The sequence below is a fragment of the Echiichthys vipera genome (genome assembly GCF_963691815.1).
Source record: "Echiichthys vipera genome assembly, chromosome: 8".
Taxonomy (NCBI): Eukaryota; Metazoa; Chordata; class Actinopteri; order Perciformes; family Trachinidae; genus Echiichthys; species Echiichthys vipera.
Window position 1 is genome coordinate 29316586 of NC_139833.1, and position 20709 is coordinate 29337294.

The 20709-nt window shown below is 42.9% G+C and overlaps 1 protein-coding gene across 2 annotated transcripts in view; it reads right to left on the reverse strand.

Moving 5' to 3' along the window:
- Positions 1 to 283: 283 nt before the first annotated feature.
- Positions 284 to 20709, reverse strand: part of klhl32 (kelch-like family member 32) — a gene marked incomplete at its 3' end in the record, with an annotated part of 41202 nt that continues 20776 nt past the window's right edge. For both annotated transcript variants that reach the window (XM_083918616.1, XM_083918617.1), the window contains exons 4-10: positions 18573 to 18671; positions 13917 to 14132; positions 9744 to 10470; positions 9127 to 9185; positions 4743 to 4935; positions 879 to 973; positions 284 to 445 (exon numbers count right to left, since the gene is read on the reverse strand). In XM_083918616.1, coding sequence (XP_083774742.1) covers positions 284 to 445; positions 879 to 973; positions 4743 to 4935; positions 9127 to 9185; positions 9744 to 10470; positions 13917 to 14132; positions 18573 to 18671 — 1551 coding nt within the window. The remainder of the gene's footprint in view (positions 446 to 878; positions 974 to 4742; positions 4936 to 9126; positions 9186 to 9743; positions 10471 to 13916; positions 14133 to 18572; positions 18672 to 20709) is intronic.

Here is a 20709-nt window from a genome sequence, read left to right on the forward strand (position 1 = left end):
TATTTCTTCTGAGCGTTATCACTGGACATCATGAATGCTGTCTCAGTCTTTGGGGAAATGCATCAGATACGCTGTATTATCATGACAGCTGCTTGTTTTTGAGTTTCCTAGAAGCTTGGCTCTTGGGGCTCACAAAGCATCGTTAGAGATCCAGAACGATTACTATGATCAGGTTCATGTTTGTTGGCCACGTTTGCAGACGCTGACGATCCAGAATTGAGTTGAGGCTCCTCCATTCTGTGGTTATGTGTTCGTGTTTTCTGACATTTTGTTCATGAGCGGTTTAAACGGCACCTATCCTGTGATGGGGTACTTGTAGAGTCTGTAGGTTTGGGCAGGTGAAGTAAGGAGCAGGAAGGAAACAAGTTGCAATCCCATTGGAGGCGAATGGCAGTGTTGGCCCGTAGAAAACTTCCTCCTTCCCCTCTGTGCTCAGATCCAGCACCTGGAAAGAGGAAACTTCCTTAGTAAATTCATGCTTTTCCTCATAAACTACCTTCAAATGCATCAGTCTAAATGTTACTTAGTGGGTTGTGTTACACATGCTTTTTAGTAGTAATGTCTGTCTCTGTCAGTCAGTCAAACAGAAAAGACTGGTTCCTTAATATATATATATATATATATATATATATATATATATATATATATATACTTTAATTAACTAGGTAAAAGTCTCGCAACACAACAGCCACACAACAATAAACAGAAAGAATTCAAACACAACAATAAACAGAAATAATTCAAACACAACAGCCACACAACAATAAACAGAAAGAATTCAAACACAACAGCAGCATATTATCAATAGAACAGCTGATAAATTGATAATAGGTGTTACCACTGTTATGAGGCTGAATCTAAAAAAGGTTCTCTCTCACCTGAATGCATGCCAGCGGCTCATTGGTCCAAATGGAGTACCCTCCAACCACATAGATCCTGTCATCGTGGACTGCTACCCCGGACTCGTTTTGACCTGGGGAGGACAGAGCCGACACAATGCTTCACTGTGGCGAGCAGAGGGCAAACTGACAATATGACTTCCATGTCCCCCCGGGAGGCAGAGAGAGAGAAATGGAAGAAGATGGGGCAGAGGCGGGAGTGTACGGAGGCCGGGATTGAGCTCCCGTCCTCTTTCCTGTGACTTTGTCTTTTACAGATATCACAGGAGGGAAGAACAAAAGAGGAAAGTCATACGGGAGGAGAGCAGGAGGGAGGAATAGTAAAGCCAGCTGAACTTTAAACCCTGTAAGACTTCAGTGAGGACTATACCGTGACACATCCTACAGTGATCGCACTGTAGATTGTGTCTCTAGTGCCTCTAGCTTCACGCTGGTGGAGGAGGGATGGAGTACCACCTCCACCAGCCTGGAGGCTATAGATGCAGCATGCCCACGGGTCAAAAGTAGCGGTATGTGTTTTCAATGTATATCGTCCTACCGCCTACTCACAACCAGCAGGGAGGCATTATGGGATGTGTTTGTATCTAATGAGAGGAGGATACAGCTTGAGCTTTACTCAACCTATGTTTAAGTACCACATACAGTGCATCATTGGCATTCTACTAGACTGTGTTAAATTAGATTGGGGAAGAAAATGAAAAAAAAAACACAGGTATAATGTAATAAGATTTTAAAGGTTGAATATGTAGAATCTTTATTAAAAACTTATTTTTTTAAATAATACACCCACAGGGCTTTGAGGGGTACAGAATGAAAGTATTGCTTTTCTATAAAAAAAAAATATATATATATATTTAGTCTGAATAATTTTTAAAAATGTTTCTGTCCCGTTCTGTTTCCACGGTAGCAGCCAATAGAGTTGGGCGTTGCTGGTTGCCAGGGTTGTCTGTTGTTGGGTGCAGCTACTGTAGGCTGGCACTGGGTGAAATGGAGTTTTCCAATCCTGCAGCTGCTTCGGAGCCTCAGTGAAGGGGGCGTTATTTGTCCCAGCAGCTGAGTGAGCGGAGACGGGCAAAAACCAGAGTCACTATAGGCCGAGCATTCACTCCATGGACTGAGAGAAAGGAGAGAAACGCCATTCAAACAAGCGCCCGGGGCGGTCGGTGGCACAGTGGTTAGAGCAGTCACCCCATGTAAAGAGGCTGAAGGTCCTCGAGGCAGCCTCCAGTCCTCCGACCTGCGGCCCTTTGCTGCATGTCTCCCCCTCTCTCTCTCTCCCCATTTCCTGTCTGTCCTGTATAATAAAGGCTTAAAAAAACTGACAAAAAATAATCTTTAAAAAAAAAGTACTGTAAGTACGTATGTATGTCCAAAGAGCCCTTCCCAGCAGGGCGCACTTTGCAGGCTCACTTTTTTTTTTCCTGCAAAGACGCTTCACCTCCGGTGCTACAACTCCATCCTAGGGGAAACACTGAGATATCATTCCTTTTGCACTCCCACATGGCTACGTTTCTCCTTGATCGGTAAGCTAACTTTCATGTTTACTTAGCTGTAACGGCTAACGGTAACTGTCTAATACGTGTTTTATGGTGTGATTCTCTGGAGGGGACGGGTTCAAACAGGCTCAAACAGACTCCGGTCTCCTGTAGGCTACTGGACCGGGTCTGACCAACCTGGCAACCCGACTGCTGGAATTATTGTTTGTTGTTGCGACAAGGATCTTGAGACACTAGATGGAGGTGTTCTGCTCATTCTCCATGTTCAACCTTTCAGCATTATAAATGTATTATCATCCACTATGAGTGACCTCATAATGCACTATAAATATGTTCTTCATAATAAAAGTGTTACCCCTTACAGACACTTTAAAATATCTCTTCCAAACTAAAAATGTGAAGAGAACTAAAGGCTGCAATACCCATAATCAGTGACATAATAAACAGTGACAGTTTGCAGAATGTTGCATGTGGTGACCAGAATCAGCCGTTTCTGTTGCTTCCCCTCTCAGCGGACAGAGCACCGTTTCAGAAGTAGCATATGCATTTATTTCTCAATTCGCGTAAGCAGCGTCTAAATTAGACGGGATAGGTCCATAGGCCATTTTAAACTCTTTTTAAGTTCAACTCAAGTACACCTATATTTCATCTCAGCACCCGGAATCGAAAAATAAAAACCTCCTAATGTCCCGACCGCCAGCCAGCAGGACTGTCAACATTTTGCCTTTCAGAGACAGTAGTCTTAATGAATCCATTGGTACTGACCATGTCATGCTAGTTTCTCAGGAAGGGAGCGGAGTAATGCTCCAAAATGTCTCTAAACCTGGGGTCCCTTGACCTCCAGATATCTGAATGAGAATGGGTTCTATGGGTCCTCACCAGTCTCTCCTTCATAGACATGTCCACTTTATGATCATCCAGACAGTTTGGCGCAGAAACATGCACTTTTTCTCATGCAGTATAAATTAGTTATTTTTTCCACCTATTCCAAATTGGTATGTTGAGTCCAACTGTATTCATGTGTGATGGTGTTAGTCCTCATAGTAGCCATTCCATTGTAGTGAGAGCATTTTTGAAACTTGAGCCCACTGTATAAACTGAGCTGTTGTGACCTCTGGGATGATCACAGCCTCTTCTCCTCTGAAACTTCACAACCACAGACTACAGACCTGGGCCATTCAGAAGAGTGACGTTCTTCTCAGTTGCTTCCCCAGTTACAGGAATAGTTTGACATTTTGGGAAATACACTTATACACTTGGATCAGGGGCGCTCACACACACCTGATTCTAATGATTTTCAAACCTGTGACGAGCTTCAGCTGCTTGATAACGAGCAGAGCATTAGAATCAGGAGTGTTAGAGCAGAGAGAAACCTAAAACATGCAGGACAGTGGGCCTCCAGGAGCAGGGCTGGACACTCCTGACTTAGATGATAGAAAGTATTTATGGAAACTACAGTGTACAGACATGAGAGTGGTATCAATCTTCTCATCTAACTCTCAGCAAGAAAGTGAATAAGTATATAGTGTCAAAGTATTCCTTTGAATGAGCACGTTACCTAAGGGCACACTCACACTGTCCATCCGTACAGTGCCCCGTGCCCCGTGCTTTAGGGTCCTTGTCCCCCCCCTCCAGGCCCGATTGTACTCACACTACCTGGGCCTCACGCGAATGCTTCTTGCTGCCTATACGTCATCACGCCGTAGCACGTCACACGTATTGATGACATCATCACGATGCGTGGCTTTGTTTACAGATCTTTCCATAGACCTCTGAGTTTTTGTGCGTCTTATCCGACTGTTTTTGAATATTTACATCCGACCAAATCTGCAGTAAACACTCCACCTCCGCATCACACCAACGTGAACCTTTCGCCGCCATTGTTTTAAATGTCCGCGCATGGTCCCTCCTTCTTTTTACTATGTCCGAACAGGCGCACATAAAAATACGTCAGAACCGCCGTAGGTCTCGTGCTTGTGCTCGTACACGTGCGCACACTCATGTTCGTACATGTGCAAAGGTGCTTTACAAAAGCCCACCTCTCCCAAACGGGCCGTGGACGGCAACGGTTGCACTCACACTGGTCAAACAAACTAGACTTTAGCCGTATAACTTGCTTGGGCACGGTACGGATGGACAGTGTGAGTCTTACCTAGCCAGCTATTTTTGCAACTGTTTTTTATTGCGATGTCCTTGTATGTATCTGTCTATAGCAACATTAAAAGGAAAGAACAGTTTTGCGGACCAGAGGGTTGACCAACTGGTTACTATCAACAGATGAATCATGCTGTGCAGTATGAATGTGAAGTTTATTCATGAGCGTGTGTGGTGTCTTCACTTTGCCCACCCGTGAGGAGGCTGAAGGAGCAGCGCGTCCATTGGTCCAGGTCCATGTTGTAAGAGTCGATGTGGCGGACCAGGATGCGGTCGTTGTTGTAGTCCAGGTCGTTCCCACCTAGCACGTAGAGCTGCCTCCTCACCGCCGCCATGACGTGGTAAACCCGCCTCTGCAGCATGGGACTGCGTGCCAACCACTGGTCCTGAAAAGGAGGTGAAGGCGGTGCAAAATGGATAAGGGGAAAAGCAGATGGAGGGGAAGAAAGACAGAAGAAAATGATTCGAAGCAGGTGAGATGTAGGATGAAAAGGGAGGGAGAGAAACCGAGAGGGTGGGAAGGGAAGGAGAATGAATAAGAAGATTAATATTTAAGCATATCCATGCATGGGTAATTGATGTATGCTCAGTGCTGGATAAATAACATGACACTGGAGCTCTGGTTCCTACTAATGACTTCCCTCCCTATTTCTAATCATATGTTTCAGCCACTCCATTTTACACGGAGGATCCCTGCTCATTTCACTAAGTGTGTCCAAGCTTATTTTGTGTCAGTGTGTGTTTGATTGAGGCAGAGAATGAGTGTGTGTGTGTGCGTGTGTGTGTCGGCTGGGAGCTGACGGTTGGCCATCTGTTGAGGGTAGAGTGGGTGGGGGGTTGCTGTTGCTGTGGCAGGTGAATGTAGATTCATGGTGAATACAAATGAGACTCTCTCCCTCTCTCTTTCACTCACTTCTTCCTTCGCTTCCACGCCAACATGTACAAACACAGACCCATATGGATGTGCATCTTACATATATACACACTGCCTACCTCCATACTATATACATATACTAGATCCGGCCCTCTTTAACATCTGGCTCATACACAAACAGAAACAACAGCTTAGTGCATTCCACTACAGTTAGCTGTATATTGCAAATACAGAAATAATATTGAATTAAATTCATTCTCAGCAATAGATGTATGTTTATTTATGGTTGTTCACTTTGTATTTAGGATAGAATGTCAGGAGTATTTACATTAAAAGACAAGTACCAAGGTTTTTGTTATGTGGGTAATTTACTACAAATCCCAAATATCATACTTTACTGTGGGTTATATTCCAAAGTAAGCTGTAGATTTCACATATTTGTGTCATTTTCCTTTTTCCCACGATGCCATTGTTTTCTGTTCATTTCCATACGGTGAAAATCAATTAGCAGACTCTTGACACCTGTCTGCTGTGTAATCCATCACAGCTAACATAATGTCTGCATTCATTTTCTGTAAAAGGCCATTATTGTTTCATTGATGCTGTTTAAGTGTAGTTTCAGACATTAAAGGTTGAATATGTAGAATCTTCATTAAAAGCTATATTTTTTTTTTAAATAATACACTCACGGGGCATTTTGAGGGGTACAGAATCAAAGTTTTGCTTTTCCATGAAAAAAAAATATTTAGTCTGAATTAATATTTTTTAAATTATTGACGGGTTTGACAAAGACTTTCTGTCCCGTTCTGTTTCCATGGTAGCAGCCAATAGGGTTGGGCGTTGCTGGTTGCCAGGGTTGTCTGTTGTTGGGTGCAGCTACTGTAGGCTGGCACTGGGTGAAATGGAGTTTGCCAATCCTGCAGCTGTTTCAGAGCCTCAGTGAAGGGGGCGTTATTTGTCCCAGCAGCTGAGTGAGAAGACGGGCAAAAACCAGAGTCACTATAGGCCGAGCATTCACTCCATGGACTGAGAGAAAGGAGAGAAATGCCATTCAAACGCATGCCCACATGGCTACGGTTCTCCTTGATCGCTAACCTCACTTTCATCTTTACTTTAACGCTAACTGTCAGTCAAACTCCTCTGCAATACTTGTTTTTATGGTGCTATTTGGATGGATTCAAACAGACTTCGGTCTCCTGTAGGCTACTGGGCAACAAACCTGGCAACCCGACTGCTGGAACTATTTTCTGTTGTTGCGACTACGATCTTGAGACACTAGATGGCGGTGTTCTGCTGATTCTCCAAATTCAATCTTTAATTGTAGTTTCCCTCTGGCAAAGATTAATGCACAACTAACATGAACTGTCAAGTCCTTTTTTGGTTATATATCGCCCAAAACCTCAAATTTTTCACAGAAGGTTCTCTGAATATAATTCTGAACACCAAAGGCTATCCTTACAGTCTCATTGAGATAAGGTATGACTGTAACAAAACATCTATCAGTGGAGAAACACGGGAGATCAACAGAGGACAGATAGTTCTTCCAGGATAGACCGACATGTAATAATATGGACAGTGAACAGCTTTATGTCCACAGTAGACAGAAGTAGCAGCCAATCACAGTTTGGAGGTTAACAAGTTACTGGGGACCCCCTGTATTCCACACACTGACTTACAGAATTGAACACATTACTTTTCATTTGTATCAAATGTGTTACATAACTCAGGAGGAAGCAAGTCTGACAACTGACTGTACAGAACTCAATTAGCGTGGGAGTTCCTGGCACAAATTCCTACTTTCAGACGCATAGAGAAGTTAAAGCAGTCCTGATTTAAGGGTCACACTTGTATTATTGAGAACATGTTTGTGGCAGACCCTGATGACTGGTCTGTGGAATGAAAAAACAGTTTAAGTCGAGCGTTGTCCTGCTTCAAATTTTAGACCCCTACAAGCTGAAACACCTACTGTAAGACAGGTGTTTCTGGACTTTTGGCCCATTATATCTAGAACTGAATGAGATGAATGACTTTTAAACCTTTATCAATGGATTTCTTTGGCCACCTGGTGGCAGTGTGGCAAGCTTTAAATGCAGCACGGATGTATTTTGACACTACAAGCTGATGTGAAAAATGTGTCAGACCCATTGATATTTATTTTAGGTCAAGTTTCTGGCCACCTGGAACATTTCACTTTAACATCCACTCTCAACAGTTTTGGTCTCGACCAGCTCATCAGGGAAATATCTGCTAGCTTCACACCAGCTAGATGCTAACGTTGTCTTTTTTAAAACAGCTGCCCACTGCTGCTGGAGACGATGCTGAAGAAAGCAGTGAGACTGAAAAACAAAACAATGAGCTGAAAGACCCTAAATGTTCCACGGAAAAAGAAATTAACAATACAACATAACTGTCCTGAGAACTACATCAGGTAATGCAGATGATGGAAAACACACAGAGACAATCAGCCTTTAGGTAAAATGCACCGTTTATCTAAAGGTAAAGAAAACTACGGCCTGATACTGAAGAGACGTGAAGCTTTTTGGAAACGCACATTGCAGACACTGGCCCCCAAAGGTCTTAATGATGAGTTGCTTCTGAATGTATTGCTGTGAATATTAATGTGATGCTGCTGTGCATATTAGCCTTATATGGGATCTACCAGTACAGACCCCTAAATAATTCTTGCTAGATTTATCAACATAGGGTGATTCATATTTTTTATTTTTTTCTTCTTTTGCCCAGGTATTGAAACCTTTTTGGATGATTTTTGTATATTGACTTTATCATCCCTATGTTATTGCATGTTTCTATATATTCACTCACTACTATTTCTTTAACAACAGACACACAAAATGATTAAAAATAGGTGTAAAATGACCACAGAGAGAAACAAAACAACAACATAGACATGAAAATTACAAAACATAGATGCAAAATAATTACAAAGACATACAAAACAACTAAAATGGATATGAAATGACCACACAGAGACACAAAATGACTACAAAACGACTAAGGGGCCCATTGTCTCATAATCTGTCCATGGGTGGGAGTTACACACAGAATGTGGCACTGATTGACTGACAGTTCAGGGTCTCTGTCTTTTTGTCATCGGTTTTACCTGCTGAAAGTCTAAGGACCCAAACATAGTATAATTAAAATCAAGATTATAGTTTAAATAAGCAGGGCAGTGTGCAGGAGTCTTCTCTCCTCTTGCTTAGAGACATTTCCTCCAACGCACCTGTCCACAAGATACTGAAGGTGTGCATGAGCCCTCGCAGTCATCCATTGTTTATATGAAAAATATTGATTCAAGCAGCCTTAAAAATATGAAAATTTACAGCATTCCTTTGGAATTTGGTAAGCAGTATGAAAAGTATAAATAGGAGGCGGTGGTTAGCACTGTCGCCTCACAGCAAGAGTGAGGCACGTGTTAGGTTAATTGATGACTCTAAATTGCCCATAGGTGTGAGTGGTTGTCTGCCTCTGTTTGTCTCTGTGTGCCCTGTGATAGACTGGCGTCCTGTCCAGGGTGGACCCCGCCTCACGCCCAATGTCAGCTGGGATCGGCTCCATACCCCGCAACCCCGTTAGGGACAAGTGCATGAAAATGGATGGATGGATGGAAGTGTAAATAGGATAAAGCCCACAAAACCTCCAATATGGTCGTTTTTGTTTAATACAGTAAAGGTGTAACAGTTACCTGGTCTGGGTCGTACACCATCAGTCGATTCTGGTACTGAGCCGTGTTTGTCACCCCACCTGTAACACAAAGGAGCAACACCTTTGGCTTTTATCAGAGAGCAAAAAAGTTTGCTACAAGTGCACATAAAGCAGAGTATATCTGGACTATTTCACGAGTGTGTCTGTGCATGTACACGTTAAAACAACTGGCAGTTTCTAGAGGGATACTGTGAAATTACAGGTAATAACTGTATCACAGAATTACATGTAATGAAACTGCAAAAAACAGAGCACATTTTAAAGTCAAAATCAGTTAAATTATATTAAATATACTGTAATTTAATATGGTTATTTACTGTAATTTCACAGTATGCGTCCGAACCTATGCTGCGAGTTGTTTTACCTTTGTTTTTTTAGAGTTCATGTTTTAACAGTGTATTATTGTTAAAAAATGCATCCATACTCTAATTTAATATGGTTATTTACTGTAATTTCACAGTATGCGCCTCGAAACTTTGCTGCCAGTTGTTTTACCTTTTTTTACAGTTCAAGTTTTTAAAGTGTATATATTAATGTGTAGAATCAAAGTCAATGTAATGCAAATGTGAGTGTGTATGGGTATCTTGAGCTCTGTACCTGAGACCCAAAGCAGGTTGTCGGCCACACAGCCAGCGTGGCAGGACAGTGAGCGGTCAAAGGGTTGGACAAACATCCATTTGTTCCTCTTTGGACAGTAGCGCTCGACAGAAGGCAGCACCTGCCTCAGCTCGTTCCTGCCCCCAACTGCATACAGGTACTGACCCAGAACACCCAGGACAAAGTGTTCTCTGCAGGCCTTCATGGGGGCGATCTCAGTCCAACAGTTTCCCCTGGGGTCGTATCGACAAGCAGTCCTTACAGCACATGTTCTCTCTGTGGCATGCTCCACCTCGCCACCCACAACAAATAGGAAGTTCCCCATAACGGCCACACAATGGTGGCTGCGCCCAGTGGGCATGGGCGCCAATTCGCTCCAGTTCGACCCACCTGCGACTCTTACATGCTCCTGTGCAGCCGGGTTGAAGTACCGCAACTCCCTGACTCTGCTTACCTCCCGCTTCCGCCCGCCAGCTATGTAGAGGGTGAGAGACTGGAAGCGAGGCCTGGTGCGGGCTGATTGGCGGAGGGGCTGGATAAAGGTGTCGCGGTGGTAGTCCAGGGCCTCGACCACAAAGGCGGCAGCAGTAGGGCTGGACTGAACCAGAGAGTGGCTACGAGCAAGATGGGCAAGGTGGTGCAGTTCCATCAGGCCATAGCGAACGTGCTGGAGTAGGTCCTCAGTGTACTGGTAGCGGCAGTCATGTTCCAGCCACAGAACGACCAACTAGAGGCACATCCAGGAGAGAAGAACTGTATGATTTATGGATCGTTTCAACAGTGGTTCCCACATTCATACAACAAAAATAAAGTTAAACGTGTCATATAAAGTTAGCTTCTAATATAACAGAGATTTTATATTAAACACTGGGCCCAGTCCACCCATTAAGTGAAATTTTGGCGTAAAATCCTCCCATGGTTTTATTCGGCAATTACATGTACATCAAAGAAGCCATCAGGACAGTTTTTTTCGTGTATGAACTATAAACAGAGAAATCCGGAAGAGTCGCTAACAGCTGGACGTGGTTAACACTGGTTAGCTCGGGGCAGTACGGTGGAGGCATTTAAACGTCTTATTTAACCACTAATACTGCTCAAAATAACAGCAAACCTCTGCAGCAGCATGAGAAGAGTCCTTACACAGTAAACAAAGCACCAATGGGCTCCTTCCTTTGTGATTGATTTTGGTAATCCACTTGAATGGACTTTACTATGAGAGGAGCTGGTACAGGGGCCAGTAGGTAAGTCTTTAAAACACTCTTTTAATAAACTCTGGGTTCACTAACTACGTTGTTGGTGCTTTGTTTTCTGTGTAGGGACTCTTCTCATGCTGCTGCAGAGGTTTGATGTTATTTTTAGCAGTATTAGTGGTTAAGAAAGACGTTTTAATGCCTTCACCGAGCTAATCAGTGTTAGCCACGTCCAGCTGTTAGCGACTCTCCGGGATATCTCCGTTAATAGTTGTTACGTGAAAAAAACTGTCTTGTTGGATTATTTGATGTCTGCAAGTGTCGAAAAGACCACGGGATGATTTTACGCCGGAAATTCACTTTGAGTGGCAATAATAAATGTTTGGCTAGCAGGTCTTTATTAACGAAGAAGGGTAAGAATATTCACTATTTTTTTAATGATTCTTTTTTGCCAGTTTTCAAGCTATTTATATATAGGACAGACAGGAAATGGGGTGAGAGAGAGGGGGAGAGATGCAGGAAAGGGCCGCAGGTTTGAGTCGAACCTGCAGCCTCTGCCTTGAGGACCTTCACCCTCTTTACATGGGGCGACTGCTCTAACCGCTGTGCCGCCAGCCGCCCTGAATATTCACTATTTTGTTGTGTTTGCCCAATTCTTTACTATTTAATATCAAAATTTGATAGGCATATCAAAAGTATTGTTTCATATTGATAACACAATGCCCACATTACCATGACACATTCAAATCAGCAAAATATCTCTTTAATGGCTCAATTGGCCTAAACTGGGGTACACGTCTTAAATTCTCTGTGCTCTGCTTCTTTTGGTTATCCTTGATAAATTGATTGGAACCGAAACAACACTATTTTTATAAGTCAAGGGAAGAGCCTTCATAAAATACCTTAAATGGAGGTGGGAAGAAGGAAGAAGTTAGGATGGGCCAAGAAAAGATGTTATGAATGGAGAGAAGGGGGAAGAAACAAAGGGTGCAAAAGGAAAGTCAAAGGAAGAAAGCCAAAAGGAAAGTCAAAGGAAGAAAGCCAAAAGGAAAGTCAAAGGAAGAAAGCGTCAGCACAAAGTCAGTTTGAAGAGAATGAAAGACTTGAGGAATGGGTGAAAAAAAGAATCTTGAGAATCTGAAAATGAGCTCTGCTAATCAGCTATGTTTTAGACAGCAAGAATGAGGCAAACCAACACTGCATCCATACTTGCCAACACACACACACAGACACACAGACACACGCACACACATTTATTAATCAGCTCAATTCAATATACAGACTGTAAATATCCACAGGCACCCTTTGTTTAATGCAGGCAAACTGGGTCGCAGAGAATTTAATTGAACTTGAGAGCCGCGGAAGGTTATTTAGTTGCAAAGAGGTGTGAATGTGGGCGAAATGACTGGATATCACAGATACCATTATCAGGAAGTGAATTTAAGGTCATCTGTGTAGTGACGTGAAACCATACGTGGAACTTTGTGCAGACATGTTTTCTCTGCAGTGAAGATGGACAACATATTGTTTTCAGACAAGGATGACCACAGACAAATACGACAAAATTCACAGCAGCACACCATAATTCAAAATACAGCATTTGTATGAAGTGTGGTGATGCATGGACAAATACTAAGTATGTACTGAACAGCATTCCCTGTATTTCCCAGGGAATGTATTAATCCACTCTAAAGGTGTGAATATGCAACAAACATGCAAGTCAGGATTGTCTTTTTGTGGTATCTGTGCCACTCTCTGTTTCTTCCTCCCTTTCTCTATCGCTCACCCCACCTCTCTCGTCCTCATTGCTCTGAAGTGACAGTATGTGTGTGTGTGTTTCTGAGCGAGTGTGTGTGTGTGTGTGTGTGTGGTGTGTGAGCATGTGCACTACGGCAGCTGACTGTGAAGGTCACGCTGCATCACGCAACTTCCTCAGGGCACAGAATAAATCAACTCCTTCTCCCTCCTTCCCCTACGCACTGAAAGAGAAAGTGCGAGAGAGAGAGAGAGAGTGTGTCTGTGTGTCTGTGTGTTTGAAAGGGAGAGAGTTAGACCACAAAAGACAGGGAGAGAGAGTGAGGGTAAGAGATAGTGAGGGAGAGGGAGAAGTAAGGGGAGGGGGGAGCTACAGAATGGCAGAGCAAAGGATGGCAAGAAAGAAGAGAGAGGGGGAAAAAAAAAACAAAGAGAGAAAATGTGATTTCCAGAGCGTGAGAGACTCTGAGAAAACTATGTGTGACGATGATTGACTGCCAAGCCATATCGGTCTGGTATTGGCGTGCACCCCCCCTCCACCCTTTCGGATGACGGCCCTCGCTTGCCGTTCGCTTCCGTCTGATGCCCAAATTAACCTTCTGGGCGAAGTGAAGGAGGCCTAAAGCAGCCTAATCAGAGGCTGATTATGGTGGCGACGGCTGGCTAAAGGGTCAGGGTAATTGTGCCATCAGAGGCCTGATTGTTTTCAATCAGACGGGCGGCCGAGTGACAGCTAGGGGATTGGGGCCTTGATGGAGCCGCGGTGGGCCTAATCAAAGAAGAGAAGGGGAGAAAGACAGAGAGGGAGAGAGATCGGAGGGGGAGGACGGAAGGGGGAGGCTGATTGGTGCAAATGAACAGTCAAAACAGTAAGTCTCCACCCCGCACTGCCTTTTCACTCCACAATTCTGGCTGCACAAGCACGCTCACATGTACGCACGGACTGACACACATCACACCTGTCCATCACACATGTACAGAGTCATAAACAGTCCTTTGTTTAATTTTTATGCTGTGTATTGTGTCATGCATTTCTATCTGTGTGTGTGTGTCATACACAATAGTTTAGTGCCAATGTGTTCCCATTTACAAGCTGAGATGATTGCCTCTCACTTTATTTTCCACTAAATACAACCACAACACTCCATGTTAACACCTCGATTCTGCACCCAATGCTTCTACTTGCATGAAAAACCCATGACCACACACACACGCACACCTCCAGTACCTTCCATATCTCCTCCTCTCTCATAGAGGTGAGGCGGTCGCTCTTCAGCACCTCCCTGAGGAGGCGGTAGGGCAGCTGCAGGGCCTCTTCCTGTCTGCTCTGGCTCAGCTCAGACAGATGCTCCACCAGGAAGCCCACCACGGCCTCCTCTAAGGCGGGCAGGTGGAACAGGTCGGCCACGCGGTACAGCTCCAGGTAGTTCACACTGCTCAGTTCCTGCACGGTGAATACATAAACACACAAATGAATGCAAAGGTTTTCTCCGTACTTCCAAACAGCAGAAGATGACAACATCATCGTTTAGTTTGGAGGTAGGTTGAGTTAAAGAATATGATTTCATTCAGTTTGTCTTTTATGCTAGCCATCATCATATGTCATATATGTTTACCAATTACAGTTTAGTTTTCCTTTCTTTGCAGTCGGACGTACACACTCATCTTCCATCTATACACACTGGAGATCAAAATTACATAAAAAAATATTAATATTAGATTTATTCTGAAATATTGTTGTTTTTTACTATTCAGAATTTGATAGATTATCCGCTGTGGCTATACCACTGCTGTCCTAGCATGTTTTCTGATTAATACCCGATTTTTTAAAATCAGGTATTAATAATATGTTCTCTAATTTTGATCTCCAGTATATATATAAACACACACATATAGAGTATGTATGCATGACATGTAGGTTGATTTTAATTTCATAGTTAAATGACAACAATACAGTTGATAAATGTAGGTAGAGACAGAAATAAAGGAGAGGAAAGGAGGTAAATAAAAGAAAATGTGGCCTGACTAGTGGAATAAGACTGCCATCTTGTGGCTGTCCTTCAGCACATACTGTACAAGCCTGCATCAGTTAGTACTCAACCTGGGATAATAGAATACTTGCATGAAACAATCACATTTAAGGTATATTTTCAAAGAATATATTTAGTACTCGGCATCTAGTAAGGATGCCCCCTGGGGAGGTGTTCCCGGCACGTCCAGCTGGGAGGAGGCCTCGGGGAAGACCCAGGACCAGGTGGAGAGATTATATCTCCACACTGGCCTGGGAACGCCTCAGGATCCCCCAGTTAGAGCTGGTTAATGAGGCCCGGGAAAGGGAAGTTTGGGGTCCCCTGCTAAAGCTGCTGCCCCCGCGACCCGACCCTGGATAAGCAGTTGAAGATGAGATGAGATGAGATATTTAGTACTAAAATTGAGCACATTTCAGTTTCACTCCTCCATGAACTTTGTTCCTCCTCAGCTGTACCGTGGGTACCAGAGCCTTCAGCTGCTCTGCCCCACGTCTGTGGAACTCTGTCCCACCCACAGGTCCCACCTCTCATCAGTCAACTGGACTCTCCTCATCAGTTCAAATCACAACTCAAAGCACATCTGTTTAGATTAGCATTCCAGACAGAACTTTCACCATATCCACCTTGATTTTATTGACCTAAATGTTTTTAACTAGTTGAACACCTTTGCTTTTATACTACTTGATATTTTACTATTGATAATCTGTTGTGTTGCTTTTATTTATGTTTTTAGTAATGTCTTGGTGTCCTTGGGTGTTTTGAAAGGTGCCAACAAATAAAATGTATTATTATCATTATTATTATTATTATTATTATTATTATTACACCTACTTTTTTACAGAAAAAATATTTTGAAAATATTCTCAGAATCAGGATTTAAAACAAATTAGATTAAAGGCCTTCATTAAATATATAAGAATGATGATTGTTTAAAAAAAAATGCACTTATATGCAGCACTCTATCGATCGGCTTATTTGAAGCTACCGCACTTGGATGCACTTATTGGAAGTCACTTTGGACAAAAGCGTCAGCTAAATGAAATGTAATGTTATGATTGTACAAATACCAAATATCACACATACATACCAGTCAGAATGTGTCATCAGAACCATTTCAGATAAAGTACTTACAGCTACACACAGCAAGTGTAGTATCGACCAGTTACCATCATATTGGAGGGAGATCATCCTGACTGGCTGATGCATGTGATTTTCAATCAATTGCTGCAGTGTGTGTATGGGGAAATCAATGTTATTGGTCTGTCCTGACTGCCCACTGCACTCTAACCACATAGCAAATAAAACAGTCAGCTTTGTTCTGCAAACAAGGATGTTAGCAGGTAAAGAGATGAACAAACAGAACAATCAATGAGATTACTCAGGAGTTTGCTCTTTTTATATATATATATATATAGAGAGAGAGAGATTGGGGTATTGTCTGATCACTATAAACCAATAGAGACAAAGCTTTTGCAGCCACCAGATGGCACATTTGAGCTAAGTTTACAGTTGTGGTATAACTGTAAAGACTTGGATGGTAAAATACAGTACAATAAGACTACAGTCTGGTCACAGGGACTCCAGACGCACAAGACGAAACAGAAGACGTCCTTATTACTGTGAACTACAAACTGTATATCTTAAACCACTGCAACATGCATTGGATTCCAGGAAAACATGCTAAACTGTGCAGCAGATACCTCAGAGTGGTTCTGCTCTGCAACATCCAACCCAACCTGATTTGTCTTTATCTGCAGCAGCTTTTGGCTGCGTACCCAGAGGACAGTAGGCCGATTATGCCTCTGTTCCAACACATCCATCTACGTCTCTGTGATAGAAAATACATAAAACAAGCTGCAGGGTGGCCTAGTTCCTGAGGAGATCTGTTCTCAGGCACCCTCTCTGACAAGCACCCAGCCCACTTAAGTGTCCTTGAGCAGCGCACTGAATGTGTGCGGATCAAGGGCTCCAGTCTCCAGCTGACTCTGACCAATAACCTCCCTGTGGAGGAGGAGTCACACTACACCATTAACTACTGACTGCAGGAGAGTGGGTATTGTTGAATTTGAATAATAGCAGATTTTAAGGACATGAGATGGGTTTGACATCAAACTCTGCAGTGATGTTAGCTTGAAGGACTGTTCTGACATTTTGGGAGATAGCCTACACTTATTTACACTCTTACCAAGATTTTGATCAGAAGATCAATTCCACTCCTTCATATCTGCTTAATAAGAAGCTGGGGGCATGAATCACTTAGCTTAGCATGAAGACTGGAAGCAGGACCTCACTAATTGCACGCAGGAGATTTTTATTAAAGTGGAAATCATCTCTACCTCCATCTTTTAAATCCTGGATAAGGGACGTTATGTCCTTCCTAAAACTGCAAAAAAAAGAAATTCTCTTTGAGAGGGTCATCTGATAAATTTTACTCTCGTTGGCAACCATTAATTAGTTACTTAGATCGGATTCTTGCCAGGGAACTTTTTCAGTAGTGACATGTTCTGACCCTGTCTATTTGATGTGTTGCTGCCTGTCCGTCACCCGCCCTGTCCCCTGTCTTCATGTAAGGAGGTGGGTGCCATAAAAGCTGGCGTACCAGTAGCCCTGGCCTTTATAGTAATTTATACATTTGCTCAATCATCTATATATGTATCTATTTTCACTCTAAGACTATTCTACTTGTTATACTGTATACTTATTTTAAGTTTATCTATGTGAATGTATGTTCTTTTTTGTACTTGTTAAGTTACTTTCTGTTATTTAGTTACCTTTGTTTGTCTTTATTTATTTTCATTCATTCATTTCAACCGCTTATCCCTGTCGGGGTCGCGGGGGAGCTGGAGCCAATCCCAGCTGACATCGAACGTGAGGCGGGGTACACCCCGGACAGGACGCCAGTCTATCGCAGGGCACATAGGGACGAACAGAAACAGACAACCATTCACACCTACGGGCAATTTTAGAGTCATCACTTAACCTAACACCTGCATGTCTTTGGATTGTGGGAGGAAACCGGAGAACCCGGAGAGAACCCACACAGACACGGGGAGAACATGCAAACTCCACACAGAAGGGCCCCAGCCGGGATGCGAAACTGAAACCTTCTCGCTGTGAGGCTGTAGGCAGGAACAGCTCACTAATTAATATGTTCAGTAGCACTGGGCATGTCATCACATTTTATTTTAAATTATAATGATGTCTTCCAATGATTATGAAAACAAGATAATCAAGATAAAAACAACTTTTGTATCATTTCCACTGAGTTACTGACAAGATGACAGTCAAGTTGTCATTGTTTGTGTCAAACAAGTTGCAAATTTGTTGTATTGTAACATTAAAACAGGAGATGACTTACTTTGTGCTCAAAGTGATGCTCGGAGCTCCAAGATGCTTGTAGCAGAATCATTTGAATAATTCTAGTGAGAATATGCTTTTTTTGCATTGGTTGTTGCACTAAATCTTACCCAGATACATTGATGATTGGCTGTTGCGTTGCCTCTTTCTGTTTTTTTGATTGGCTGGTAAGCAGCAGCTCGATTGATCTCTAGGGGAGACGCACTTGATTCCTGCCGGCTCCTTAGTCATATTATAAATTGTTTTTCCACGTGAGAAATACAATGTGTAGCAGGAGTGCCTGACCATAGAGCAAAAAGAGTGACTGACAAGCTCAATGTGTGACACTTGAGAGTGGAATCAATCCCCTTATCTAACGCTCAGTAATAAAGCCTATGAGTGATCTTCTCAAAGTCTTACAAGGTTCCTTTGTTGATGTTAGCGACTGTAGCTGCTATCAGCACAGGCATCCTTTATTTCTTCACTGTCTCTGGGTTTTTGTGTGTGTGTGTGTGTACCTGGATGAGGTAGTGGCAGCAGAGGCTGAGCAGCTCCAGCAGCTGAAGGTGGCTGCCTGCAGACAGGACGTCCTGGATCACCGCTGGCTCTAGCAGGATCTGTCCAGAGGAGAATAAACAAGGTCTTCAGGGTTATTTTCTACTTCAGTTCCACTTTCACTGCAGTTGGGTTGCAGTTCATTATCACAGTTTGAGTTTAAAGCATTTTAGTGTAAGTTTAAAGTTCATGAACATTCAACTTAACTTTAACATTATTATTCAATAATTGGTTTTGTCGCCTCACAGCAAGAGGGTTCCTGGTTCAAATCCCTTCATGTTAACATGTTCTCCCCGTGTCTGCATGGGTTTTCTCCGGGTTCTCCAGCTTCCTCCCACAGTCCAAAGACGTGCAGGTGTTAGGTTCATTGATGACTCTAAATAGCCCATAGGTGTGAATGTGAGTGTGAATGGTTGTCTGTCTGTTTGTCTCTATGTGCCCTGTGATAGACCGGCGTCCTGTCCAGGGTGGACCCCGCCTCACGCCCAATGTCCAGTGGGATCGGCTCCGGCCCCCCTTTTCTCTGAGGGTACCTCCACACAATCAAAAATAAGCTTTTTTTTTCTCTGTCATTCTTTTCTCAATCATTTTCAAAAAGTTTTCCGTCCACACGGCCTCAACTCAAGAAATATCTGCGTCCACAGGAAACCATTGAAACCAACTCCAAACGCTGTAATACACATGCCAGGCCTAGATGTGGCACTATAACTGCCACAGAAATAAACAAACAATGGAGAAGAAGACAACGGAAGACTCCTCCTCCATCCTAGAGAGAAATCTGTCCACTGTTTCTGGTGTTAGTGGAAACTTTTGTGCTGTTTTGGACTCTGATGCACAAATCACTCTGCAGTTAGTGTCCTCAACGAGCAGAGGGTGCTGCTGGGAGCCCCTTCCCTGTCCCAAAGCACTCACAGGTGCCACTTTCTTACTAGATTTAGAAACTTTTCACACCTTCTTAACTTTATTTATAAAAAGCAACTAGCGACTAGTTAAGCAACTTATTCAGGGCCAAGGCTTGACACTAACTTTTTTGATCACCAGCCACTGTGGCTAGTGGATTTCAAAAGTTACTAGCCACTCAGCATTGTCAGTAGCAACAATTTGTATATATTTAGAAAAAAAGAGCCTATATAAAGGGTAGCTTCTTATCCATACAATAAAAAGTGGTGCAGGGATGTATAAGATTAATTAAAGAGATAACTGAAAAAGGCCCAGCAAGAGAAATACTGTCTGTTTAAATACAGCATTTATAAACAACATCATTAATGTATAACAACAATAAACACTGTAGCCTAATACAATTCAAATACATACAATCCATAAAACAAAGAACATTTAAATATTTTAATGGATTGACAGTCGTTATAATTACTCTGTATACAGTATATCAACTCAGCAATCACATGCAGGTGCATCTCAACATTAGACCAGACCATATACAAAGTGGCTAGTAGGAGCAACTGTGATTTACGGCTGAAATTCACCTGCATTTGGTGGTCGGGTGTTAATGTTAAGCCCTGTTCAGAGCATCAGGGAAAAGGATAAATATCTGGTCGGCCTACTTCATTCCCATGCCTGTGGCTCAGAGTCCAGTTCAGTAAACAGTCTGTGGGTCCGTCTCTGTCCTCTCACGCAGCAGCACTGTTGTTGTTATGTGAAGCCACGGGGTTAGAGGTCGGAGTGGGGGGGCGTTTTCAAATCTTCCCACTCTGGGACCTGGTTTCAAAAGATCCCGTTTTCAGGCTCCGATAACGCCGGCTGCTTATGGATGGTTGGCCAAAACGATATTAAAGTTGTGCATTGTTTTTCGAACGTTTTATTAGATGGATTGTCATCGTTTGGTGCCGATATCCATGGTTGCGATCATGTCTGTCGCCACAACGTTGACATTTGGCATTTTTAATGTACAGTTATCCCCTGGCTTTTCATCAATAGCACTATCATAGGGTCAACTTTTTGATTTGTTCATTAATCCAAGCACTGAGATGCTTGAGTATAGCCTCAAAGAGCAGCTTGGGTGACAGTTCAATTTAAATTAATTCAATTTTATTTTATTTACAGTGCCAAATCATAACAAAAGTTATCTCAGGACACTTTACA